The following is a 27,365-nucleotide window of genomic DNA, read 5'->3' on the forward strand; positions in this document are numbered from 1 at the left end:
TTCAGTTTCTTAGTTTGAAGTTCATTGTTGGACATACAGGAATTAAATGACAAAAGAATACTAAATCATAACACAAAAGTAGTTTAATAGTAATCATAGTATGTGTGTTTGTATTGTAGTTTCATTCAAGTAATGGCAATAAGCAGCCATGTCTGACGACCTAATGCCTGGAGATCTTTATCTGGAAGATAAGGCAACTGAAGGGTCTAAGTTACTGTTGGCTAATGTGTGCTCTGTGTCAATTAACCCAGTAGTGTTCAGATCATAGTGAACTGCACTTGGTTCAAATAGTTTGCTCTTCTACCTGCAGGCTAACAAACAGTATAAGGTCAACTGATGTCAGTTTGTGCTAGGAGCCCGTTGGAGTGACAGTACTGCTTACTGGTCCCATTTTTCGAATTTTGTTGAAATTACCTTACATGCTTCCTCACTTCAAACACCTTGAAAAGTTCAGAGAAAGTAAGCATTCGATTTGTGTCCAGATTAAAGACTGTAGGCCTATTTAAGGCAAGGGTCTGATTTAACCATTTGCTCTTTGACCTCCCTCTCTATGACCTCATCTGATGTAAAACACTTAAGGATACTTAAGCATAAGGTTCCTGTCATAAAATTGTTTATTGCGTGTCTGTGTGTGCGTGCGTGTCTGTGTACGTGTGTGAATGCGTGATTTTTTTTCTGGTTGTACGTGCCGAAGCTGGTCCTAGTGGTCCCCCACTCGGAGGAAGCCACTGGTCTCAGCAGGGGCATAATGGGGTTGACGCTGGAGAAGGACCCGAATTTTTGCTCCGAAAATTGCGCTGAAATATGTCTCTTCAATTAACAAATCATTGTCCGTTTTAAATGTTCTGCTTGTTCTGCCGTTTCGGTCTGATAATTTACTTGAAACAATCAAACTGACACTAAACCATGAATCATGAAAAGACTTGCGTAGGCTACATTAATATATAGATAGACGTATGATTCTATTTGCATCTTTTATCGTAATGGAGGCATTCATATTACACCACTCAATTTATTAAAAAACAGAAGAATAGGATACCGTTGGTTCTAATTCTGTGCTGCTCACAATAAAACAAAGATGAAACCATTAGTTTGCGTCTCCCTGCAGGCTGGAGGTACAATGTCAGCTGAGGTTAGGGCTCCATGGTGTCACTGTCTGGTGATGTTCAAACACATGAAAAACCGAGAAGATGTCAACTACACTCTTATGCCATCCTGCCACTCAAAGTTTCTTCCATTAACCGGACATCATAAAGAGTCCTCAATGCCGAACGACACTTCAGCGCCCTGCACGTCTGCGTAGATCCACGCCGCTACTCAGAGACGCACCCGTACCCGCCCCTAAGAACACGCAGTCCTCCCAGTCCATTTTTAACAACAGCTTAAATGTACTAAAAGTTGTGATAATTCTAATTATGTGGATTGCGGGAGGCACAGTAAACAATGCGTGTTCTTTTCTTGTCGTCATACTTTCTTACTTTTTAAAATGAATTATTTTTTTTGTTCTATTGTAGATAGGCCTATACATGTTAAATAAATAATAGAACTGACCTAAAAAGGTCGTTTCAACCAGTTCATATTTATTTGGTTGTTATAACGTTACGTTACAACAACTGTAACCCGGTTACAACCAGTTTATAACCTTTGGTTACAACCTCAGCCCCGTTACAACCAATACCTCGGTAAAGACGTCAACTGTATACGGTGTTTTATGTTATTTGATGTTATGTTGTCATACAACAAGTTTGATCAAAACAGTTATGAACGCATACGGGGGTTACAACCATAGACGTGTAGTGTATACATTTCTATGGTTACAACAACCACAACAGAAAAGTTACACTCGTCGTCCGAGAGCGTGTCTGTCACAACGTCATGACGCAACAGTGACGTCCTCACGTGGAAAAGCTACGCACGACGTGCAGTGGTTCAAAGAGGAAGGAAGATGGCGGACAACAAAGGCGAGGATGATATGGACACCTCTGTTAATTCAGACACAGCGCCTCCCCCACAAGACAGTGGGAATTCACAGACGAACGAAGACAACGTGGTTATAGTAATTGAACCGAATTTGAAGGATGAAGTTTCAGAGCCGCGGGAGAGTGCCCCTACGGCCCCTCCACCATCCACCAGCGAAGAAGGGGAAGCTAGCAACAGCAGCGGCGGAGCGGGAGGCGAAGCCAACGGCGAGGCGAGCAGCACCCACAGCCCCGCCGAGAACACCAGTACGAACCCAGAGCCCGCCGCCACAGAGTCCCCGGCCACCGGGGATGCTCCCGCGAGCGGACTGACCACTGAGATGTCACCCCCTCCCACGGTCCCGCCAGTTACGCCAGCTGCCATCCCTATTAATCTGTTGGATACGTGCGCGGTGTGTAAACAGAATCTCCAGAACCGAGAATGTGAACCCAAACTTCTTCCCTGTCTACACTCGTTTTGTTTGAAATGTATACCTCAGCCAGACAGACAGCTAAGCTTACAGGTGCCCGGACCACACGGACAGACAGAGACTCATATAGGTAAGTGAGCCACACTCGTGCGAAGTGCAACTACACCAGCGGATGCCCGAGTCAAAACTGAACTGTTTACATCTTAGGGGCTCAAACAGGCACACTTGAACACCGCTATATATGCAAACTGGGTGCTTGAGTACCAGTTGCCAGTGATTTCCATTGCTTCGTGGATTGATTTCGTCATTGACCTGTACGGATAGATGGTGTCTTGCAGCGGTATGTGTTGGTCTATTTAGAAGATTAACGATCCTTTTGGACCATCTTTCTAATCTCTTCTAAGTGTGGCCAACGTGGACATTCATAATGCTGGGCTCTCGATGCTCTTACTGTTACTAATGATTCATGATAAATTATATGAATGACTGTAAAAAATATTTAGGCTCACTCCATCGATAGCGTATGTTATTGCAGAAATATAATCGATGAGGCACTGCCATACATACCTGCCAATAACGGCCTAGATTCATAATGATCCTTCAATATGTTGGAAAAACCTGGGTGTGAGAATCATGTTTGCAATTAATAATAAATGCTGAATACATTAGATTTGCATTGATCATCACAACCACTGTACTTGGTTGCAAATATTGACCACTTCGTATGTGGATGGAAATGTCCATGTTATGGTCTGCATGTTCTCCATGCATGCCATTAAAAACTTGTCTTGGACATTGCAGTCCCAATCACTTATAAAGAGAACCATTGGAGCAGCACCTTTATCCATCCCAAACCCAACAGAACACAGTAGAGAAATGCATGCTATGCAATGTAGACTGAGGTTCACAACTAGACTGGAACTGAAAGGAGTACTGGTCAGTGTGGTGCAGCCAGGCGTACCTGTGTCACATTGCTCTTGCAAGCAGGGGTGAATCCTCAAGTGGTGCGGCTTTCTCGACTATGCTAGCTGCAGGATGGAAGCCAAATGCAACCTGGAATGCCATAATGAGCCTTTTCAAAAAATAAATGAAGTACAAGATAAAAGATAACATGAGATGTTATTTTATTAATCCCTGATAGAGATTGCGGGTGTCACAGCAGAAGTACAGGACAGTGATAGTAATGGGGGTTAAAAAGAGATGCAATTTCATTTAAAATGGTACAAAATAACAAGACCTAACTAGACCAGAACCCCAGTATCCCCAGCACCTGGAGCTAGCCAGCTGGCTATCCAGTAATGGGCCCTGGGGAAGGGTAGGAGAGGTGTCTGTGAGTGTGGAGCCAGTCGGACTGAGATGTAATCAGAGGTGTTGCCTGGCGAAGCGTGGTGCTGATGACGGGGCGTGATAGCAGGATGTCTGTAGGATACACCTGAATGGAGGAGGCCACGTCTGGACAGGCGTACTTGGGCTCTGCATGCTGCAAACCAAAAGGTGTTTTAGGGATTTTTTTTTTCTGGACACACCACTCTGTTGTTGGTCGCTAAGGCAGAAAAATGAAGACGGCGTTGTCCTCTTTTGGTGGCGTTATATAGACATTAAGTTAATGTTACGCCGTATCACTGCGGACAACATGTCGGTTTAATCATGGTGAAAGGCATATCCCTGACTCAATCGCATCTGGTGATTTGTTGGATGGATTTCTATTTATGTTCACTAAGCATTTAAAATGCTTATTGGTGTTGGTCCTTGGTAGGTATTTAATTGGTGCTATGTATATCAAGCAGAGACACGATAATCATAACATTTTTATTATCTATATATAATATTGCATTTATACATCTTTTTGCAGCTGACCTTAAAGTGACGCTCTTTTTTTTCCCCCCACTTTTGCTCACACCTGTTGTCTTACCTATTTTATATGATTTTATTTATATGAAGAGCTGAAATAGAGCAGAAAATGGCTGGACACTTCTCTTTGGTGCTGGAGGCTCTCATTGTTTGAGAGCCTTGTATTGAGGCCGTGAAGGCCTCAACACAAGTTTGTGAGGCTTTAGGTTGGTTCGGCCAGAGGTATTCATCCTTTCCACCAATCCTACTTCTCTAAAACACAGTGTTAAGCAACAGGAAGTAAACAAATCCCCACTCATAAGTAGTGCTTAAACTAAAAGCTGCCATGTCATCTTCTCTCCCTCAAATACTCCCCTATATAATAACCATACTGTTAGACAGAACCTGGAAGAAAGACACTCACAGAACTGTAGATAATATTTATTCCCCTCCCCTTCTCTGCTCGTGTGACCACATTAGTGTTGTATATCATAATATGTAATGCATTTGACTTTAAGTGCTTGTAATGGTGCACATTACAGGCCCTTCACATACATAAAAAACATTTTAAAAAGGAGGTAGGTAGGATATATATTTGGTATGGTGAAAAGACAAGAAATTCTTAAAGAATATCATATATATATATTTATTTATTTATTTATTTTTTGGTCCAGTCCCACCATGAACTATCAGAACTAACTGCATTAACACAGAGCCACTAGCTAGTCTATGGCCATTGACATCTCACTGAATAACGGAAGCTTTGTGTTCATCTATGATGAATGTATTCGACCATTGACGTAACCAGAATGTGTAGATGCATTCGTTGTAAATCTGACATTGGTGTTGACTCCTCCATGTGCAATGTGCAACATTGGGAAGTATGCGAAAGCATACTTGTGAGCATACAGTGCATTAAATACCGAATACGTGAGGGCCAGGAATGTAGTCTTGAGGTAAGGGCGTCTCAGCTCCAGCCCAACAGGTCTGTGTGGGAACCCTGAATGTCTTGAGCAAGAGGTCTCCCTACACATCAAGTTCTCCAAATACATATTTCACCAAGTACTTCTTGCATAACTTAATGACTGCATCGTACTTTGAATGATGACTGTGCGAGCGGGGTTGGTCATATGCCCTGGGCATTAAGTTTGCATAATCACAGGGCAGTGGGGTGTTTAAAGTAGGTGTTGGCTTATACGGGTGGAGGCACAGGCCCTGAACGGGTGTAGGTTCAGGGTGTGAAACAGGTGTAGGTTCAGGCAGGGTTTATAGCAGGTTTATGTGCAGGGTGTGCACCGCAAAGGATTATATTTGGTGGATGTGAAGGGTGTGAGGTGGGTGTATGTGCAGGCAGGGTTTATAGTGTTGGTATGTGCTGTGGGTGTATGTGCTGGTTGTGAAGTGAGTATATATGTGGGCAGGGTGTAGGTTCAGGGTGTGAAAGAGGTGTAGGTGCAAGCAGGGTTTATAGTTGGGGTATGTAACACTGGGTATGAGGTAGCTGAGCAAGGAGTCCCAGGATTTGACTTGGTTTAAGGTTGTCCCCAGATGCCCATCGTATTGGTAAGGGTGTCGTCTTGACTCTCTTTGTGGAGAGTCTGGTCTGCACATCCCATGCAAGTAAGATAAGGTCATCTTTGGTACTTTTTTTTTAAAGGGGTCAGACAGCCTAGACATTTGTTTGTATACAGAAAGATTTTATAATGAAATTTAATCTGATGCTGTTGTAACGGGTACTGGACAGGGGTAGTAACAATCTCCTTGTTTATTTATTTGTGTTGCAGATCTTTTTAAGTGTCAATCCTAATTTAAGCTTGGCCCACAGCCCTGGCCTTAAACCCCTCATTTAGCAGCAGTAGAAACCCTGGTAAAGATAGGCTAACATTTGGAGTAAATTATAATAATGGCACAGTTGGTATTCCTCGGGTGGGTGGGTGGGGGTGTGTGTGTGTGGTCATTAAGGAATATAGAGCACCACCCTAATGCCTGAAATCCTTCTGTTTGTGTGTCTGACTATATAGTGCACACACACAAGCATGTCAGTTGTATGTATTTCTCTCTGTGTGTGTGTGTGTGTGTGTGTGTGTGTGTGTGTGTGTGTGTGTGTGTGTGTGTGTGTGTGTGTGTGTGTGTGTGTGTGTGTGTGTGTGTGTGTGTGTGTGTGTGTGTGTGTGGGGGTCTCTACAGATCTCACTCCAGCTGGGTTTCACAACCAATCATTCACAGCCCCTTGCAGCTGGGGCTTAACACAAACCGGCTGTGTGCTGCTCAAACCAGAGTAGACCGGTTTAAACCGGCTCACACTGGTTCACGCCGCAGCTAACTAGTGTGGAGGGGGAGGTGCTCTGGGTTTATGTGATGAGTAGGTGGGGGAGGGGATGTGGTAACTTATCAGTGCCGTTACTCTGTAAACCATTGACCATTAAATGTAATATTATACCGGTTTTAGTTGCAAAGTTTACAATTATGTAATTTATTCTTCAAGAGGTGGGTCAATAAGCACAGTTACTTTTTCAATTTAATGCATTACTGACGACCACCAAAGGAATGTGAATGGATAGGCGTCCGCCGGTGTTGTGTGGCCGTGTCACAGTTATATTCTGGTGAATCATTAAATGTTGTAGTTAGACGCACATTTCTCATGCATAAGGCCATTCCAGTACATTGTAGGTGAATGCTCTCACAGGGCGTTTCGGCCCCTGAGAGCATTCCAAGTCCCAGAGCCCCAGCGACCACGTGGCTTTCTTGATTCATAATGACTATGATTCATAAGACGGTAGACCCTAATATTAGCTCAATCCTAGCCTATATTTAGTTTAGGCGGATCACAGCATATTCTATACCCTGCAATCGGTAAACAATTGTTTTGTGGTCCAGTGCTGTGGGGAAGTTAATATTCCACAACAGTGTGGCGCTATCCAGACTGCGCGTGACCTTCTGTTTCACACCATGACCTCTCACCCTTGTTGCTTCCAGTGAACGTCATGCGGTGCACGGTCTGTTGCCAGGACTACAAGCAAAGTGACATCATCGACAACTACTTCGTCAAAGACACGTCCGAGGCCACGAACACGTCGAGCGAAAAGTCTGCGCAGGTACTTTCAGACTGTTTGGAGATGAAGAGGATTGGGATGATTATACACGGCAAAGAAATTATGTTTATTTTTCATATATTTTTTGTTCTTGGAATCAACACCTTGTATAGAAAAATATGATAACATAAGCAATTCCCAAATATACTATTATTAATATTGTTATTTTCCCATGCAATTTTGTGTGTATATGCATTTTATGCAACCAAACCTGTATATTTACATTTGTGGTGGTGGGGTCATTCGTCTTGCTAGAACTGAGGTGAAGTCAGTCAAACTGATACAGCTGTGCCTCCACCTACTCCACCTTTATTTAAAGGCACGCTTGTAGGCGGAGGTTGGACGGAGGAGGGAGAGAAGTACATTTAGAGAGGACCTTGCCATCCGTCTCAAACAGTATATTGAAAAACGATATGCCATCTGGCGGATGCCTTTTTATGCTAAGCATCTTTATAATATGAGTGCGAGTGCAAACCGCAAACCCCCGCTCCACTTGAACATTGCTTTCCATTGGACAACTCCCTCTCCGGTTCAACCAGATGCTATTTCATGCGCAGCTTCTTATTGGCTGATATGGTTACCTGGTACCTGCTGATTAAGCATTGATGAGACGCACCTGTCGTCAACCTATTCTAAACTAAACGAAGTTCACAGGGGAGCCAGGAGGCTCCTGCCCCAAAATGAGAAACACAAACAGAAAGCACTTCTTAACAGCCGAGTCAGGGGTTTGTTTCCCTATTTTAAAAGCCACGCGGCTCTGTTAACTCTGTCAAGCCACACAGTGTGGCCACAAGGGGGCTGAACACATGACGGGATCATGTGATCTAACAGCCAAAGGGGAGACTGGGTCCTATAATCTCCACCAACACATTGTCTGTAGTAGCTTGATAGCCGCTAACTGCCTTTTAGATTCGATAAGATAAAACTTTATTTATCCCCCGTAGGAGAAATTGGTCAAATTGTAAAAAATTTTGAGGCGATATATTAAAGATTCCCCCTAAGAAGACTAATTTTAAACAAAAACAACAGACGTGCCTCATCTTTGTGAACAAGGTTGTGGGGAACATTTGATTTTAGATACCTTTTTTAAACTTAAAATGATCAAATTGGCTTTTTAAAGCTCCACCAATCCTCCTTTGGCGGAAAGGTACGAAGGGGGGGGGAGGGGGGGGTGAGGTGGGAATGTGTTGCCATGGTTTCTGACAGTTGGTGTGGATTCCCCCCCCCCCCACCCCCAGACGTGCACCAGCTGTGAGGACAACGCGGGCACCATCGGCTTCTGCGTGGAGTGCGGCGAGTGGCTGTGCAAGACGTGCGTGGAGGCCCACCAGCGGGTGAAGATCACCAAGGACCACAAGATCCGCACCAAGGACGACAACGGCACCGGCGAGGAGCCCACCACACGTAAGCAACGGGGGGGGGACACATCGAGGCCACTTGATTTGCATATCCCCTTGAGCCCTGTTCTCCGTCTCATGCGGCTTCCCAGGGCCACGTGATGCCGCACTGTGGTGTTAAATGTGATTTCAAGCGTTTCGAGGAAAAGCTACACATTGGTATAAATAAAGGGACAGGCGTTCATATTAGGACACGGACACGGAATGCAGCGCTTGATGGCATCTATAGGCCTTAGAAGCTGTTTATACAGGTAAAACATTTACATATTCAGTATCTGATGGAAAACCGTGACTCGTCTGAACGGTAGCAAACCCAGTGAGCAAGCTGGTAGCCATCAGGGGGGGTGGCCAGGAGTCCGGTCATTATGGTACCAGCAGCTCTCCCCATCACCAGTCTACCGATCTGGGCCCAGATGGTTTGGGCTTGGCTGTTTACTTTTGTTTGAAACAGGAGCTCTCTCGCAACTTGGTCTCTCATTAAAAGCGGGAGGGAGGGAGGGTGGGAGAGAGAGAGTGAGTAGAGGTAGTTTGATGGAGGGAGCTAGATGTGGTGCAGATAAGGCTGTTGCCATGGTAACCCCAGGCTGCAGAATCCCAGAGTATACCAGAGCGGCCTCTTTACATTCTGCTGGTTACCAGGGCTGTGGTGTTTCACCGTTTCTTGTTGGGGTATTGGTTTCAACTGGGTTGCTTCATGTTTCATACTGTTTGAAATCTCTCAGTCTCTCTCTCTCTCTCTACCATGATCTCTATGCTCTCCCAACTCTCTCACTGTCGCACTCACTCCACACTCACTCACTCCACACTCACTCACTCACTTCACATTCACTCATTCACTCCACACTCACTCATTTCACACTCACTCATTCACTTCACACTCACTCACTCTCTCTACATACCCCACTCCCTCTGACTCTCGTTTGTTGGGTATATATCTCGACCGCCCCCCCCCCCCCCCCCCCCTGTTGCTTGTGTCTCCACAGCGGCCCCGGCCGCAGCAGGACAGAGGCCCGTGTTCTGTCCGGTCCACAAGCAGGAACCACTGAAGCTCTTCTGCGAGACCTGTGACACGCTCACCTGCAGGGACTGTCAGCTCCTGGAGCACAAAGAACACAGGTAGCCTGCCCATCTCACCACGGCTTCGTTGTGCGGCATACCGCGGTCTGGGTTTGACCCGCCATGACTGCAGTGTAGGCATCCTCCAATGTGGCGCATTTACACCAAACGGGACGGAATAGTTTAGAATCCAGGAGGATGGGGTTCTGGGTCCGATCCACAATGTCTGCAAACTGCTTTGTCTTGTGGTCATCCTTTATGCCTGACCCCTACCGGCTCCTTAATGACTCAAAGCTTTGTTGCTCGGCTCTGTGTGTATATATATATATATTTATTTATTTATTTATTTATTTATTTTATTTATTTATTTATTCATATGTCGCAACCTGTGTACTGTTATATTTTGCACTCTTAAATGTCGGCAGCTTTTGAAACCCAATACGGCAAGGTGGTCAATGTCAAGAGAGAGAGAGAGAGAGAGAGCGTACCGTGTGGGTGGGTGTAAACCTGAAGGAGGCAATAGAAACATTCATATGCCTGGATTGATATTATTATTTTGTTTTGTTTGCTTGGATTTGTTATTTTGGCCACTTCAGTGAGATTACGTTTAATTGTATTCATTTACATTTAATTTACTAATATTGTCATTAGCAAATGGCTGATGCAAAAAAAAAAGGTAAGGGTAGAGAGAGAGAGGGAGGAGAGCAACATTTGAAAATAACCAACCCTGCAATGTTTCCCCCAGGTACCAGTTCCTTGAGGAGGCGTTCCTAAACCAGAAGGGCATCATAGAGACCCACATGACCAAGCTGCAGGAGAAGAGGGGCTACGTGGGCTTCTCGGTCGCCCAGGTGCAGACCAGGTGAGAGAGACTGTTCCCGCCTCTTCTTTCGCCCTGTGGTAGAGCGGGGGAGGGCCCACGAAGATGATTTGAAAATCTGATAAAACATCACGCATGTTTTATCACGTCCTTTTAGAGTTTTCACGTTTTTTTTGTTCGGTTTGAAAACAAATTGGGATGGATTAACAAGGCAAACGAATGGAACAACGGAACCTCGGGAGTGAGGCTGCGATCCAATTAACACTTGAGCAAGGCATGCAGCCAATATAGTCTTTCTAGGCGGCATCACTGCACGTGTGCACACACACATATACTACATGTAACCATACTCACACAACTACACACACTTGGGTGGGAAAACAGTATTGAATTTGCTGATATTGTAGATTATATTGTCACAGCATTGGTTTTCTTACAGGAAACTCAATTCACTGGCTTTGGTAAATGAGGGCCAGATAAGGAGATTCTTTTCTTTATTGTTCTCGAAACCTCATTATACTTTTTTTTTAAAAATGTTTTTGTCATGATGGTCTAGTTTTGAAAGCCTCTTATTATTCAAAAAACAACCAAACGTGTCTTTGTCAAGGTGTTTGTCTCGATTACAACGCCCATCCACAGTACAGGATTAGTGGCACAAACCCAATCATAGGAGCCATCCCCTTCCCCCCCCCCTGCACTGCAAACCCACGTTGGATTTCACAATATTTTGGCTTTTTAAATTTATTATTTATGGCACGCATGTCGAACATTTTTTTAAACATTTAATCCATTTTAATTCCAATATTTCGCTACACCATTTTCCAAAAAATGCAATCACTTTGTATGTCCTCCATTTTAAATGGTTTGTTTGTTGTGCTGGTGTGGTTGCTGGGCAGGTTAAAAGAGCTGAGCGAGACTCACAGGAAGGTGGAGCAGGAGATCAAGATCGCCGTCTTCACACTCATCAACGAGATCAACAAAAAGGGCAAGTCCCTGCTCCAACAGCTCGAGGTAAGGGCCCCACACTCTCGCACCTGTTTGGGTCAAGCCATCTCCTTCTATGACCATAGGTACACCGACTCCTTCTATGGCCATCAGTGCTGGAGGGAACCGGGGGTCTCTTAGTCAGCGGTGTAGCCGATATAGGCCTTTCTGGCTCGTTGAGGCATTTCAATTATATTTGTGCTTTTATGACCAATCATCTTCGCATTATACAGATCACCAGAAGTCACTGAATAGAGACTATGCTCAGAATCACCAACACAGATCCATGTATGCAAATACTGGTATAGTTAACCAAAAGATGTTTGAATATGGCCTTTAGAGCTCATTGGAAGATTTTCTCTTTTGGGGATTTTGACCCACGTGGTGTGTGTGGAATCTAGTGCATTACATGAACAAGAGTAAACCAGTTATTGTCTGTCATTGTGAACAGGTTTCGCTTCCTTAAAGGAGAACCATCACGCTCCGCACTTTTCTAATGTGAGGCAGTATTGCTTCATACCTGAAAATGCCCGTAACATCATCATCTCCCGCACTGAAAAAGTGCGGGATTGTTTGACCATTAACGTCAATGGTCAAACTTCCTGGAAACCGATTAAAAAAAATAAATAAAATAAAATAAAATAAAAAAAAGATAAACTTACATTAGAAATGGTTCCCCTTACACTAACCAGACACAAACGCTTCCTAAATCCTTAAGGTAGCATATGCCCCTTTTCCACCAACAGTACCAGCTCAACTCGCCTCTTTTTGCGTTTCCATCGCCAAAAAAAAGTACCTGGTACCTGGTACTTTTTTTAGTAGCACCTCCGTCGAGGTTCCAAGCGAGATGAGCTGGTACTTTTGTGTAACGTAAACAGGCTGATGGACACTGATTGGCCAGCAGAGTGTAAGCGGCTGCAAACGGGAATAATCACTCAACAACTTAACTCAGTTAAGTCGTGTCCGGCGTGGCTGGAGTCCACGGACCCGCTCTCGAGGGGGACACGGTTCAACGTTTCGCCGTGTGTGTCGCTCCTTTCCCGGGGCTTGAGTTAGGCTGCATGTGCGTGGTTGTGTGTGTCCGTCTGGGTTGTGTGTGTCCGGTGTGGCTGGAGTCCACGGACCCGCTCCCGAGGGGGACACGGATCGGCGTTTCGCCCTGTGTGTCCTTCCTTTCCCGGGGCTCGAGTTTTGCCTACATCAATGTTACCGTTTGACACCAATAGACACCCTTTCATTGCGTTTTTATATTTTATTTCCCGTTTCCCGCCATAACCCTTCCCGTGAATCAGGAAATAGTCTTCAGATTCATCAGATTTCCCGGGAATCCCCTCTCCCGGGATTAAACCCTTATGATGACCCGCCCATGTTGAAGAGGTTATTTTCTATGACCCGCCCATGTTGAAGAGGTACTTTAAAAAAAAAAAAAAAACACGACGTGCCTGGAACGAAACCAAGTCGTGGCGAGTCGAGCTGGTAGTGTTGAGGTGATTAGTTAGATGGAGCCTGATTCTTCGTACTGCATTGCTGACTGTAGAGCAACATATGATCCCTGGTTTAATGTCTGAACCATTATCTGTTAATCTTTTACAGCATGTTGTAAAAATCCCTCCACGTAATTAAAAAGGTCAGGCGGATAAGGAAGGTCAAAGGTCAAATAGTTGACGCTTTAAACTAGGCGCCACATGTTTGGGGTGCTGAGACCTGTGTGAATGTGCGTGTTGATGACACATGGGTATGTGTGGTGATATGCGTGTTGATAATGAAGTGTGTGTGTGTGTGTGTGTGTGTGTGTGTGTGTGTGTGTGTGTGTGTGTGTGTGTGTGTGTGTGTGTGTGTGTGTGTGTGTGTGTGTGTGTGTGTGTGTGTGTGTGTGTGTGTGTGTGTGTGTTGCCATGCCGTACCCTAACCTCCCTCCGTTTGCCGATGTGGTCCAGGGTGTGACCAAGGAGAGGAACCGGCGGCTGGTCACGCAGCACAAGGACACAGCCCAGCTGGCCCAGCAGATCCACCACGTGCTCAAGTTCTGCCACTGGGCCATTAACACCGGCAGCAGCACCGCCCTGCTCTACAGCAAGAGGCTGGTATGGAAAGTGGCTCTTAGCATTTTGCATTTCTGCAGCACCTAACCCTTACTTACAATAAAAGGATTTGCAATTCTTAACACATCATCTCTTTGAGGATCTGACGTGTGTGTGTGTGTGTGTGTGTGTGTGTGTGTGTGTGTGTGTGTGTGTGTGTGTGTGTGTGTGTGTGTGTGTGTGTGTGTGTGTGTGTGTGTGTGTGTGTGTGTAGATTCTGTTTCAGTTACGGCAGGTCCTCAAAGCCAGGTTGGAGCCCGTACCGCAGGCTAACGGTTCAGTGCGCTTCTTCTGCGACCCCACCTTCTGGGCCAAGAATGTGGTCAACCTAGGTGGGCTGACCTGAAATTCACCTCTTGTTATTTCCGGGTTTCGTCAAAGCCCAACCATGTTCACTTCTTATTCATACCGTGTTCCCTAGTTAAATACCTTGTTCACTTTTTAATATCTTGCTCCCCTAGGTATAAATACCTAGTTCCCTAGTTATTAATACCTTGTTCCCTACTTAATAATGTTCTTTGGCTTTCCCTCTAGGGGGTGGTGTATAATGTGTGCCATTGAGACTACCTGCAATTAAGGGCTATTCAAATGAAATTAACTTGGAGCCAACTAAACTGCCCAGTCCGCACTGATGCAACCCAGGTCCCCTGCATCGTACCGTCATGAATTCACCCTGTATTCACACAGAGTTCCTACGTGGCGTATTCTCCTCTCCCCCTCCCCTCAACAGGTAACCTGGTCATCGAGAAGCCTCCCCAGTCGGCGCACCCTGCCAACGTGCTGGTGGCCGGCCCCCCAATCCCGTCCGCCCCGGGCCACCCGAGCAAGCACCAGGGCCAGATCAACCTGGCGCAACTACGGCTACAGCACATGCAGCAGCAGCAGGCAGCATACGCACAACAGAAGCAGCAGCATCAACAGCAGCAGCAGCAACAGCAGCAGCAGCAGCAGCAGCATCAACAACAACAACAACAGCAGCAGCATCAACAACAGCAACAACAGCATCAACAGCAGCAGCAGCATCAACAGCAGCAGCATCAACAACAACAGCAGCATCAGCAGCAGATCCAACAGCAGATGCGCATGGCGTCGCAACTGAGCCAGCAACACGCGAGACCGTCGATGGGGCAGGCGGGGCCGTCGATGGTACAGCAACAGGTACGGCCGCACACACGCAAGACACACGCACACACACATAGACATGCAAACACACGTTTGCACACACACACACACACACGGCAGGGCAGAGAATGAGCAAGGTGGAGGTCAGAGATTGAGAGAGGTGGAGGTCAGAGATTGGGGGAGGTGGAGGTCAGAGATTGGGGGAGGTGGAGGTCAGAGATTGAGAGAGGTGGAGGTCAGAGATTGAGCAGGGTGGAGGTCACGGAGGGACAATTAAGAGAGGGATCAAGGGAGAGAACAAGGGAGGTCGAGAAGGAGAGGAGTGAGACGGGGAATGTAGAATTTCAAACCTTGTATTAAATGGCTCATGGCATGGCACCAGATGAGGGTGTGATTAGCTGGTACAAGCCGTTTGGCACAGGGAAGGAATGGTTTTCATAGTGAAATCACAAGTGGGCATGTCCACCTAGATGCACGTTGGATAGATCAGTCTACCAGCCTACCCGGTGGACTTAAGCAAACGTTGCTCATCTATCTTTCATATATCTGGGTGGACACGCCCACTTGTAATGTCACTATGAAAATCATTCCTTCTCTGTGCCAAACGCCTTGTACCAGCTAATCACACCCACACCTGGTGCCATGACATGAGCCCTTTAATAAATGCAAATATTGCCAATGATCTTGCATCTCTACAGAGAGAGCAGGAAAACACTGCCTTCTGTCCTGTTGCAAGTCTTAGAGTTCATATTGTCACTTTTATCCAAAGTGTGTGCATAGCCCTGTCGCTGTCGCAAATTATCTTCAAATTATCAAGGTTTTTTCTTGTGTGTGTGCCCTTCCAGCCCCCCAGGCTGATCAGCATGCAGCAGATAGCCAGGGGTCCCGTGCCCATGAACGGGGGGCCGGGCCCCCACATGTACCCTTCCTCCCACCACATGCGCCTCCCGGGGCCCCCTCCCCAGGCCCGCATGCCCAGCGCCCAGCCCCGGCACAACGGGCAGCCACAATACCCGGGTATGATGCAGCCCCAGCTACAGAGACAGGTTGGTACACACACACACACACAGACATACTCTCAAATACACAAATACACAATTTCTTTGATTTAGAGTTATACTGTACAGTTTTTTTTTTACCCGGCTTTCACGTTCAAAGATAATATGGGTCTGGGTGTGTTATATAGGTGGCCCTATATAAGATGGATGATTAGCCATATCACCATTTAAAGAGGAACTAGACACTAAATACAAACTGCAGGAACAGCTCCATCTTGGTGAAACACTGGTTATTACATTTGCTGTTCCCGTGGTGGTGTTGGTTGACTACCCTTGCTAAGGGACATCCGTGGCTAACTGTGTGTGCTACAGCACTGTCTTTTTGACTGTTGGTTCTTTCCCTATCTATGATTGATAGCTTTTATGTTTTAACATTTTATCCATTATGACAAACTGTTATTCCTAGTTTACTAGAAGTTGGTGCATAGATACAAACAGTGAGGCGGGCTTAAATCACTACGATTCTTTTAACCACTGCAAAATATTATACATCGAATTAACACATACTCTGCTCAAACCAGAAAGGGTCAAAGGTCAGAATGTCATGTAGGTCATTGGATGTCTCGTTGAATACCTGTTAGTCACAGAGGGGACAGTGAGTGCAGGGCCTTTACCATGGCAATTTACATCATTCTGGAACAATAAGAGTGCCCCTCATACAATATGTCGTAATATAAACAATAAGTTAATTGTTTATATATTTATATAACAATATATGTCGTCATTCGTAGGAACTTCTTTTAATAGAGAGCGCCCTAGCTTTAGCACTAGCCTTAGCCCTAGCCTAGCCTAGCCTCACCCATGTGTATCTATGGCCGAAAAGCTAACTTCTCCAGCACTGTCGCTCCACCTGTGCCCATATTACTCCAATGTGGGGATAGTGGTCTGCACTCCAGCAGGTGACCTTTTCTTTGTGTCCAGATGTCAATAGAGTCTGAGATGAGCCACCAAAGGTTTCGTTTCTTACTACAGTCAGGGGTTTGGCACCTTTTCCTTACTTTAACATCCGTGTGTCTTGTGCCGCATGCCGTGTCATTCCAAGTGCATGCCCACTCGCACACCTCCATGGCCGCCTTCATGAACCAGTATTTCAATACACCCCTGGCCCGAGAGACGTAGCCTAACTCTGTGCCCATGTCCTCTCTCTCTCTCGCCCCATGTGCTTGGCATCCCGCTCTTCCCTACTCTGTTCCTGTCTCGCTCTCTGTCTCGTTCTCTTGCTTGCCACATTTTTGTCTTTCACTCTTTTTGTCTTGCTCTCCTGTCCTGTGTCATTTCTCTATTTATTCTCTCTCTATTCTAACACTCTATTTCTATCTTCATCTTCTCTCCTTCCTTTGGTTTCTCTCCGCCCTCTGTTCCCCCTCTTTCTCCCTCTTTCAATTTCCCCTCACTCTCTTCCCTCTCCCTCTACCATACTGCTCTTTCTCTCTATTTCCCCTCCCTCTCTCTCTCCTCACTTGCTCCCCCTTCTTTCTCTCCCATCTCTCTCTTTCTGTCTCTCTCCCTTCTCTCTCTCTCTCCCCTCGCTTGCCCCCCTCTCTCTCTCTCTGTTCCCTCTCTCTATGTGCAGCATTCGAACCCGGGCCACGCCGGCCCCTTCCCCGTGGCCTCCCTGCACAACGCCAACCCCACCAGCCCCACCAGCGCCAGCATGGCCAGCATGGCCAGCGCCCACGGCCACCGGGGGACCACCAGCCCCATCGTGGGCCCCATCGAGCTCATCCCCTCCGTCACCAACCCCGAGAACCTGCCCTGCCTGCCTGAGATCCCCCCCATCCAGGTAACACTCACCTCCACCCACCCCCACCCGTCCGCAGGGTGTTCAGGTTTCACGTGGGTGGGTGCATAACAAAATGTTGAAATGGACTGCATTTTATTTAGCTCTTTCATCCAAAGTGCTTTACACTATTGCCTGACATGCACACATTCACGCACCGACGGTGGAGTCAACCACGCAGAGCGACAGCCAGCTCTTCCGTAGCAGTTAGGGCTAGGTGCCTTGCTCAGGGACACCTCGACGCTGTAGCTAGGAGGAGCCGGGGATCGAACTAGCAACCTTGCGGTTACCAGCCAACCCGCTCTACCTCCTGAGCTACTGCCGCCCTGCCACCCTGCCAGCCCGCATGTTTTCATTCGTTGATTTCGGGGTCTGGGGTTCCATACCACACTTTGGGGTTGGCTGGTACGCAGAGGGGGTCGTGGGGGATGTCTGACTTATAAGCTACAGATATTTGATTAGAACAAAAATGATAATTTAAAAGGCCCTAGTAAGGATCGTGTATATAGGAACAGGCTGCCTTAGGGTTTTTAACCTGACACAGCAGATGGTTTGTTACACAGAGCCATCTGGAGAGTCTTCCTTGGAAACTGTTTGGAAAAGGGCAGGCCCTTCCAAAAAAAAAAAAAAACTTGGCAGGTGATTGAATGGACCATCTGTCCATCAACGTCTTAACACGTAGATCACGTAGTTCCTCGAGGCGCTGATTGGCCGCAGTGGTTCGGCCTGCAAGATTGCACACTTATGAATACTGCGATGCATTGCGCATACGATCCCTTGAACATTGATATCACAGGAAGATGTTGTAAAATGTTAAATATTGTGTGAGCACAAAAATAACCAGTAAGAAGAAAAATGGTGACAGCCCACAGCCACAAATAGTTGGGAACGGTTTATTGATGTTTAGATCAAGGTGAGAAAATGAATTGAATACTGAATTGACATTGTGATATCAGTCTCCATGGGTTCTTCTCTTAATTATTTGTTGTTCTCTCCCCTGTGCCCCTGCTCTCCGTCGCCCCCAGCTGGAGGATGCTGGTTCCAGCAGCCTGGGTCAGCTGCTGACACGGTACATCACGGCCAGCACGCACGCCCTGCCCCACCTGCCCCACCTGCCGCTGAACCTCGGGGAGATCAACCTCTCCCCGGGGCCCTCCACCCACTCCCCCGGCTCCTCAGGTAAGACCGGGCGCACGCACACACGCACGACTACACGTGTATGCACACAGACGTAAATACATGCACGCATACGCACGCACGCACGCACGCACACGAACCACATGCAACAAACAATAAAAGGACATCAAAACAAAACATATTACTAACATAATCAATCACAGGATCACATGCATAAAACATTAAGTGCACATAAGGACAGCTGGAAACAGCTCTAGCTAGGAAACCAATTCCTAATCACCTTTAAACTAACTCTCACTCCCTCGCTCTAACCCCCTTCCTCCTCCTCCCCTGTTAGCACCTCGAACACTGCAGTCTTCAAATCTGTGAGCAGGGTGCAGCTCAGCGTTGGCATTCATTCTTATGTCCTAGTAATACACTTAATCAACGTCTTCAGGGTCATATTTGGGGTTATTTTGGGGCTGTAATTTTTCTACGTGTGTTGTATTGAAATGAGAATACATTTGTTTCAACTGTCATTCTAAAAATGTATTTTTATCTATAAGATATTTCTGTTGTTCCACTGTGATAGCAAAATGCCTCGGTCTTCTATGAGCAAAGTGTCAAATCCTGTCTTTATTATCTCATGTGATTCATGTTTAACTGATGTGATTCATCCTTAACTGATGTGATTCATCTTTAACTGATGGGATTTATCTTGAACTGAGGTGAATTATCTTTAACTGAGGTGAATCCTATTTAACCCAATGAGATCTTGGAAGGTGTCGATTTTGTGTGTTAGTTCAGGTGTGTGAGGTGTTCTCCACTAACCTCTGTCTGTCTGTCTGTCTCCAGGTCTGTCCAACGCCCACACCCCAGCTCGGCCCTCCAGCAACTCCAGTACAGGCAGCAGGGGCAGGTAAGACGAGACTCACTAACACTTAGACACCCGGCCTACACGACATGACAAACTGGCATGTACACACCTGGCCTACAGACACACACAAACACACTGGCATACACACAAATGTCACACAAAAACAATGACATAGCACAAACCACAGGCAAACACTCTGACCTATTCACAATCGAACTGCAAACATACTGACATATACACACCCAACATACACTCACATATACAAACTGACATACATGCATATGAATCAAGTGTAAAAGTGTGTGTTTGTGTATTTGCGTCATTGCATGTCATTGCATGTCAGTGCATGTATGGAAATGTGTGTGTGTGTGCGATTTGACGTCCTGCATGTGTGCAGAGTGTTAACGAGTATGTGTGTGTGTGTCCATGCCTGCACGTTCCTGTGTGTCTGTTAATGCTTTGTGTGTGTTAATGTGTGTAGCTGTAGTTCTGCAGGGCGCACCGTGGCCCCAGGGGGCATGGCAGCGGACCAGGTCAGGGTCAAGCAGGAGCCAGGCACCAAGGAGGACTATGGCTGCGCCGCCTCCAACTCCAACTCCTCCTCCTCCTCCTCCTCCGTGAAGACGGAGCGGGGGAATGACTCGGGCCGCAGCGCGTGCATGGTAACGCCTCCCGCCCTGTCTCCTTCTCACACCTTCCATTCCCTCTGTGCCGTCCCCAGCTCGCGGTCGCCATTTAGTCTCACGCGGCCCGGTGCCAGAGTCTCGCCTACATCATGTATACAGGATACAGGGGATGTGCATGCATAATGTATCAACACCGTGGGACGTTTTGGTATGCAGACCACATTCAAAAACGCACACGCGGATGGGATCGGTATCTTTAAAGTGTGTGTGTGTGTGTGTGTGTGTGGATGCATAATGCACAAGGTGAGATGAGGGATATGATGTAGAGAATAATGTATAGGATAAGGGATAAGATCAATCCCATTCGGGAAATTTGGTTGTCATCAGAAATGATAGGACCATAATGACATTCAAAAAATGTGTATAATAATGTTTCCACAACAGCCATGCATGCAGTGTTTCCATTTAATGTATACATTATTGAAATTCATTCATTTAAATACATAAATTTTTTTAATATAACGTAAAACCCTATTATTTATTCACCTCCTCCACAGATGAGCAGCCCCGAGAGCCCGCTGGCCGCCCTGGGGGTCCCCCCGTCCAGCGGCCAGGACATGTTCAAGTCCCTGGGGGACCGCATCAAGACGGAGCCCCAGTCGGAGGGCCCCTGCTCCGGCTACAACGGCTCCGGCGACGCCACCGCCTTCAGCTTCCCTTCCACGACCTCCACCTCCAACAACACCACCACCACCACCACCACCACCACCTCCACCTCCTCGTCCACCGGCAGCACCACCACCACCACGCCGGCTACCACCGCGTCCCCCGCCGCGGCCTCCACAACCGAGGCCGGCCCCGCCCCCCCGGACCCACCGCTCACCAACGGCACCGCCGGCACGAGCCCGTCGGAGAGCGCGGCGGTGGCGGCGGCGGCCCCGGCGGTGGAGGGCGAATCGACCAGTGGGGCCGCTGGGGCCACGGGGGCCGGCAGCAAGGAGGACGACCCCAACGAGGACTGGTGCGCCGTGTGCATTAACGGCGGGGACCTGCTGTGCTGCGACCGCTGCCCCAAGGTGTTCCACATGAAGTGCCATGTTCCCTCCATCAAGATCTTCCCCAAGTACGTCATCCAGCGAGCTGGCTTGTGTCAGTCAAATGGGGGGGGGGGGGGGAATGCTTGTTTTCGAGAACGTCCCGGGAGATAGTTGCTAGGGCTAGTGAATAGGACTTGACCGCTTGTGTCGGTCAAAACTATAAAAATGGCCAAAAACAGTGATGCAAAAAGACGACCTCATAATGTATTTGATTTGTTTATCTGTTATATGGTTTTTGTTTCAGGGGAGACTTCCTGTGTACGTTCTGCCGGAGTCTGGACACCCCTGAGATCCAGTACTGTGACGACAGCAAAAGAAAGTCTGACCAGGGCATGAGTCCCGAGGACCAAAGGGTCAGTCTAACCACACACGCTCGTACGCAAACTATACACACCATGCTAACCATAACGAGACACACACACACACGTCTAACTGATACATACACGTCTAGCTATAGTTGACGTGCTAACCGTAACCACACACACTCTCTGAAGGACGCACAAGTCTAACTGAAAGCATACACGCCTTGCTATAGTTGACTTGCTTACCCGAACCACACGCGCATACTCTCTGAAGGACACACAAGTCTAACTGAAACCATACACGCTTTGCTATAGTCAAAATGCTAACTCTGATGAGAAAAACACACTGAACTACACACCGGTCTAACCGAAACCATAGATGCCTAGCCACGCACACACACTCACACATATTCACACAACTATATATATATATATATTCACACACCACATCACCGCCTGAGCAGTGGGCGTGCCCTCCAGCTCCACCTCACCCCACTCATCATGAATATTCATGACTTTGACATTTGGCTCCTCTTCCCGCAGCGCTGTGAGCGTCTCCTGCTGTACGTCTTCTGCCATGAGCTCAGCGTGGGCTTCAGGGAGCCCGTCGCCACCTCTGTAAGTCGTTCTCCTTCCTATTGAAAGAGGGCCGTCATGGGACCAATCAGGGTTTGATTAACGGGGACAACTTAACCAGATAACCACATCAAGCCTGGCGCCTTGAGAGAGCTTTCATAAAGAGCGCTTCATACATAAAATGTCTGTAAACAGACAAGACCTCCAATATATATATATATATATATATATAATAAAAATGAATGAATAAAAAAATATGAATGCAGAGACAGGACAATGGTTTGAATGTGTTGAAAGGTTGCTCCCCCCAACCTGCAATGTAAATTAAGTAAAAGCTTAAAGTTCAACACTTTGTTGAGCAGTCCCTCATAATAATAATAATACTGGCGAGAAAACCAGCCAGATGACTGATCAGGAAAAGAAAGGGCCAACTCCTGTCGTCTCCACCCCCAAGGTGCCCAACTACTACAAGATCATCAAGCAGCCCATGGACCTGCAGAAGGTGAAGAAGAAGCTGCAGGTGCGCAGCTCACAGCAGTACCGCAGCGCGCAGGACTTTGTCTCGGACGTGCGCCTGGTTTTCAGCAACTGCTCCAAGTACAACGAGGTGGGTGGCATGAGTCCTACGGCACGTGGCCACCATATGCATGTGTCCCCCCCACCCGCACCCAGATTCAAGGTTGTACGTTGTTGTTTGTTTGCGAGGTGGTGGTCGGAGGAGTTGGTGGGTGGGGCAGAAGGAGCAGGAGGAGGTGGTGGTGGTGATGGTGAGGTGGGGTTGTGTCGCAACACAGAGGTTTGCGAGGTGTGGTCGTGTATCATCTGTGGTACTTGTGCGTTCCCAGGTGTTGTAGTTGTGATTGTAAGTCTTCGAGTGTGACTAATGGGGGAGTTGGGGGAGTGATAAAGAGGATCAGCTGTTTAGTTTCACGATTTAAGTTACAGGGACTTAGGTGCAACAGTGTTGGGGTGTGGATAGGATTTTTGGTGTGTTTTTTAGTTTTGGGATCGATGTTTAAAAGCGTATTTCTAACTCCTTATGTAGACTGATGCGTTGAGTCGTGCATAAATCAGGTGCCACAATTTTCTCCTAAGACCAGTTATGATACTTTAGCTATGGTTTACAAATGGTTTACAAATCCCATAATGCCCAGGTGTTTTGGGTGGCCCTTCTAATATCACGTGTAGGATAGCATTAAGATGTGTAGCAATTAGGACATCAATATTCATGAAAGGTATACAATGTGTAAAGGATGTTCTATATACTGAATAGTATAGACTGTTATACCACAGCAGTGCTTGAGCCTTGATCAACACATGCTCCAGGGGTGTGAATCATTTTTCTATAATGAGACACCTCTGCCTTTAAACAATTCTACAATAGGGTGATATTTGGGGAGTGCTTTTTAGGGAGGCCTGAAGTGACGCCTTTTCGGTTTTTGATTGTTTTCAGCTGAAACTATACTTACTAATAGGTAACGGTTGTTGAAAACTACTGTATTATACCTCAGTTTTCAACAACGGTTACCTAATAGTTAGTATAGTGGTTTATTCTGCTTATACCGTATAAGCAGAATAAACCAATCCGGGGTATCCCATTATTGGGCAATTATGTACGACGGGGGTGGTGAAGTCATGGTGTGTTCCAGATGCCTCGGACACCAGCCTTCTGAAGTCCAAGTGGGGAAATCTCCCAGCTTTCTTACGGTATTTATCGAAGGCACGCCCCCTTTTGGTCGCGCCCCCTCGGAATTCTGAGAGTATACCGAGCTCGGTGATGACACTCTTAACCAAAATGGCTGCGCCCGTTATGAGATTTATTTTCTTTGTATTTGTACCACGTTGGTCATTTTAATGTTGATTTTAAATGCTCTTACACACTTGATTACATTGCTACTTTGTTCTGGTCACCAATGTATGCATTGCACGGTCTTGCTGTGCGTGCAATACAATGTAAAGTTGTGTTGTCCTTTTTTCGAGCTGGTTTGCTAAAGAGGCTAATGTAGCTAATAATAACAATGACTAGCCAATGACATTACACGATCACAAAGACGAACAGGAACGCTATAAGCGCTACGAGACAGGAAAAGACGTCACAAGTGAAACTCAGAAGGCTGGTGTCCGAGGCATCTGGAACACACCATCACCCCGTCTTGGTTTATTCCTTGCGTAATGGCACCCTGTGGTTCTCCATACACTTGAGAATGGCCTGTTGCACACAGAGCATTCTGCAAAGACACGGGAAGTGGGGAACTCTCCTAACTGTCCTATCCCCCCCACGGCAACTTTCAAGCATTAACAACGATTAAAGTAGAAGCACACCGTAACGATGGTCGTTGTTGTTAAATGGGTTGACCTCTGTGATCTTTGTCGCTCCACTCGTTCATGTACAGACTTCAGTACCCTGCGGACTGAAATGCAGTGTTTTGAATTAGTTTTGACCCTTCAGTGTGTGTGTTTATTCTATGTAAATTAGCCAACACTAATCACATGTTAAGGGGCGTTGGCAGTTTCTGATGTGCATCATGAGGTATTCAGTGTATCTGTGGATACCTGTTGTGTTTTTTTTTGTTGTTGTTGACCCGAACACAGAAACGGATACTACCGCCAACATTTAGCTTGTCATGAACTCTGCGAGTCCTCAAGCAGGTCCATATAATGTGTGAGGGCTGGGGTCTGGTCACACTGCAGAAAGGGTAGTCCCATATCCGTAGGCGGATCATTTGTGTGGCATGTGAAGGGTAACGCTGGGTGTATCTGGTGCGCAGTGTAAAGTCACCAAAAACATTCATAACCAACTCTGTCATATCCAGGCGGGTGTAAAACAGCTGGAGTTGGACTAGCCCAACCGTACTAAAGCGCACGTTTTGCCCAACCCTGTGCTGTGACCTCCTCCTACTGAAGTTCATTTTTTCCCCATCACCCCTGCTCCTACTTTACTGTCTTTTATTGTAATGTCATTGCCCCTCTTTAGATGTCTCGAATAATCCAGGTATATGATGAGGAGAAACAGATTAATACGCAGGTAAGCCATTTGAACTAAGAGCCCGGTTGTCCTGTACCCACTGAGGTTGCACGAATTGTTTTTAGTCTTTTATTTATTTATTTTTTACCTTCTTTGCGTCGTTTTTTTTTTTAACACAAATTTGATTACAATTTTGAGGGAGGGAGTGGGGGGGGGAGACTTGCAAATTGGACACAATTGCGGTTTTAATTAATGTGTTTTAATCTTGGTGTAGTTGTAAACGGTGAGCTACTGTTTGGCTACGGGTGGCTAAAGGAGAACTCGTGAGGCTCGGGGGCGATTGCTTCCTGGAACTGCAGTGGGGACAGAGGGGACACGGCTCCATACACTGCAAGGTTGAGCCAGGAGCTGCCCTGGCGACAGAGGTCCTAACCTGCTCTAATTTCTCCTCCCCCCCCCCCCCGCCCCCAACCTTCCACCCCACCCTGATACCTTGCCCTGAACCCTCCACCATCCCCCACCCCTTACCCTAAACCCTCCACCACTCTCCTCCCCCGCCCCTCCCTCCCTCCCTCCCTCCCTCCCTCCCTCCCCCTGTCAGGTGGGCTCAGAGATGGCGGCGTCGGGCAACGCGGTGAGCGTGCGCTTTGAGGAGAAGCTCCAGGAGGTGTACCCGGGCCAGAGTTTCCCCGAGACGCCCGAGCCCGAGTTCCAGGAAGGAGGAGGAGGAGGAGGAGGAGGGGAAGCACCGCAGCCGCAGACGCCTCAGAAGGAGGAGGAGGCCACGGACGACTCTGAGGACGACTTCATCCAGCCCCGGCGCAAGAGGCTAAAAGTGGACGAGAAGGTGCTGCACATCAAGTGAGGGCGGCCTCACTGCGGAGCCCAGGGTCCGGCCGGTTGCTCCGGCCTTTGCAGAGTCGGGGAGGAGAAGGAGGAGCAGTCGTTTTTTCTCGGCTTTTGTACGGGCCGTGAAAGACTTCTCTGGGACGATGTGGGACGAACACAACTGTACAGATGTTGAACTCTCGCGGACGAGGGGGGATAACGGAATCGGCTCCCGTTCCCGATCACAGACACTCCCGAATCGCGCTTGTACAGATAACGTTATAGTAGTATTTTGTTTTTGCGGTAGTGAAAATACCTGGAGCTTTGTTTTTTTTTTATCATTTATTATTATTATTATTATTATATTTGGAGATTGGTTTGTGAGATTTTGCTTTCTAAAACCATTTGAAAATGTCCATCCCCAGATTGTAATGTATTATAACTCTACTTTGACATGAAACGTATCAAGTGTTTGTATGACACGTTGAGGGGTTGTGTATATAAGAGATTATAGCCCAACTGAAGGTATTCCTCTGGATATTTGAGTGCATCGTCAATAAAAAAAATGGTCTTGGAATATATCCATAAAAACGTCGCCTGTGGTTTTTAACCTAGACCAGAGTTTACAGGTTTACAAGACACGTCTTTATTATCGCGGTCTATATTGTGGTCGCACTAATATAGGGGCCCTTTTGGAGTGTCATTAGAAAGCATATTGTTTAATCCCTAAAGCATCAATTTCCTCCTGTCACATAGGACTTAACCCTGCCGACTACATTGAAATGAGTTGTTGTTAGTGACGTTTAATCATCCACCACGTCCCTTGATCATTTTTTAAGGGGAATGGTCCGGTACTGAAGGAGTTCTTCGAAGTTGAGTTAGAAAGTTGTATAGAATGTAATTCTATTTATCCTCACTTTCATATGACATTGTTCTGCACGCCGTCCGACCACTATCGCTGATCACGGACAGGTGGCAAGCACTGTAAGTTCAAAGCGGTGTAACAAAAGAAGGTTAAACTACCAGTGCGATTAGGTAACATTCGGGTTGGTTGGGAACATAACAGGAAGCCTCGGCAGCAGGACGGTTCAGGAGCGCATGTTTGCGCCGAGTTGGCAGATAGTGGCTGGTCGTCGTCATGTGACACTGCATCTTTATCAGGGGTCGGAAGCGACTTCTTCTGAATCACATTCAAATGATCACATTTCTCTTTTCAAAGCGATTAAAACAGGATTAGAAATGGATGCTTATCAGAGTGGATGTCCGTTTGCCTTGTATCTCTGAAACAATCGTGTTGAACCTTTAAACTCTTGGAGTCCTGACGACCACGATACTGAGCCATAACTACCGCTTCACCATTTGCATACAA

At 46.8% G+C, this 27,365-nt stretch overlaps 1 protein-coding gene across 3 annotated transcripts; it reads left to right on the forward strand.

Moving 5' to 3' along the window:
• Positions 1 to 1,945: 1,945 nt before the first annotated feature.
• Positions 1,946 to 26,569, forward strand: trim33 (tripartite motif containing 33; the record flags this gene model as incomplete). 3 transcript variants are annotated; one of them, XM_084479083.1, is made up of 20 exons in its annotated part: positions 1,946 to 2,519; positions 7,196 to 7,314; positions 8,550 to 8,715; positions 9,692 to 9,824; positions 10,510 to 10,626; positions 11,481 to 11,595; positions 13,506 to 13,652; positions 13,864 to 13,981; positions 14,380 to 14,807; positions 15,617 to 15,817; positions 17,403 to 17,612; positions 18,635 to 18,788; positions 19,581 to 19,644; positions 20,084 to 20,264; positions 20,786 to 21,351; positions 21,570 to 21,678; positions 22,171 to 22,245; positions 22,658 to 22,810; positions 25,178 to 25,228; positions 25,770 to 26,569. In XM_084479083.1, 20 exons carry the CDS (start codon positions 1,946 to 1,948, stop codon positions 26,031 to 26,033), a joined length of 3,945 nt encoding a protein of 1,314 aa, XP_084335209.1. In that variant the 3' UTR covers positions 26,034 to 26,569. The 3 variants fall into 3 exon arrangements, with proteins under 3 accessions (XP_084335209.1, XP_084335210.1, XP_084335211.1); XM_084479084.1 differs by having other exon boundaries at positions 20,090 to 20,264; XM_084479085.1 differs by lacking the exon at positions 25,178 to 25,228.
• Positions 26,570 to 27,365: the final 796 nt, after the last annotated feature.

This window comes from Micromesistius poutassou, assembly GCF_964030765.1.
Source record: "Micromesistius poutassou genome assembly, chromosome: 15".
NCBI classification, from domain to species: Eukaryota; Metazoa; Chordata; class Actinopteri; order Gadiformes; family Gadidae; genus Micromesistius; species Micromesistius poutassou.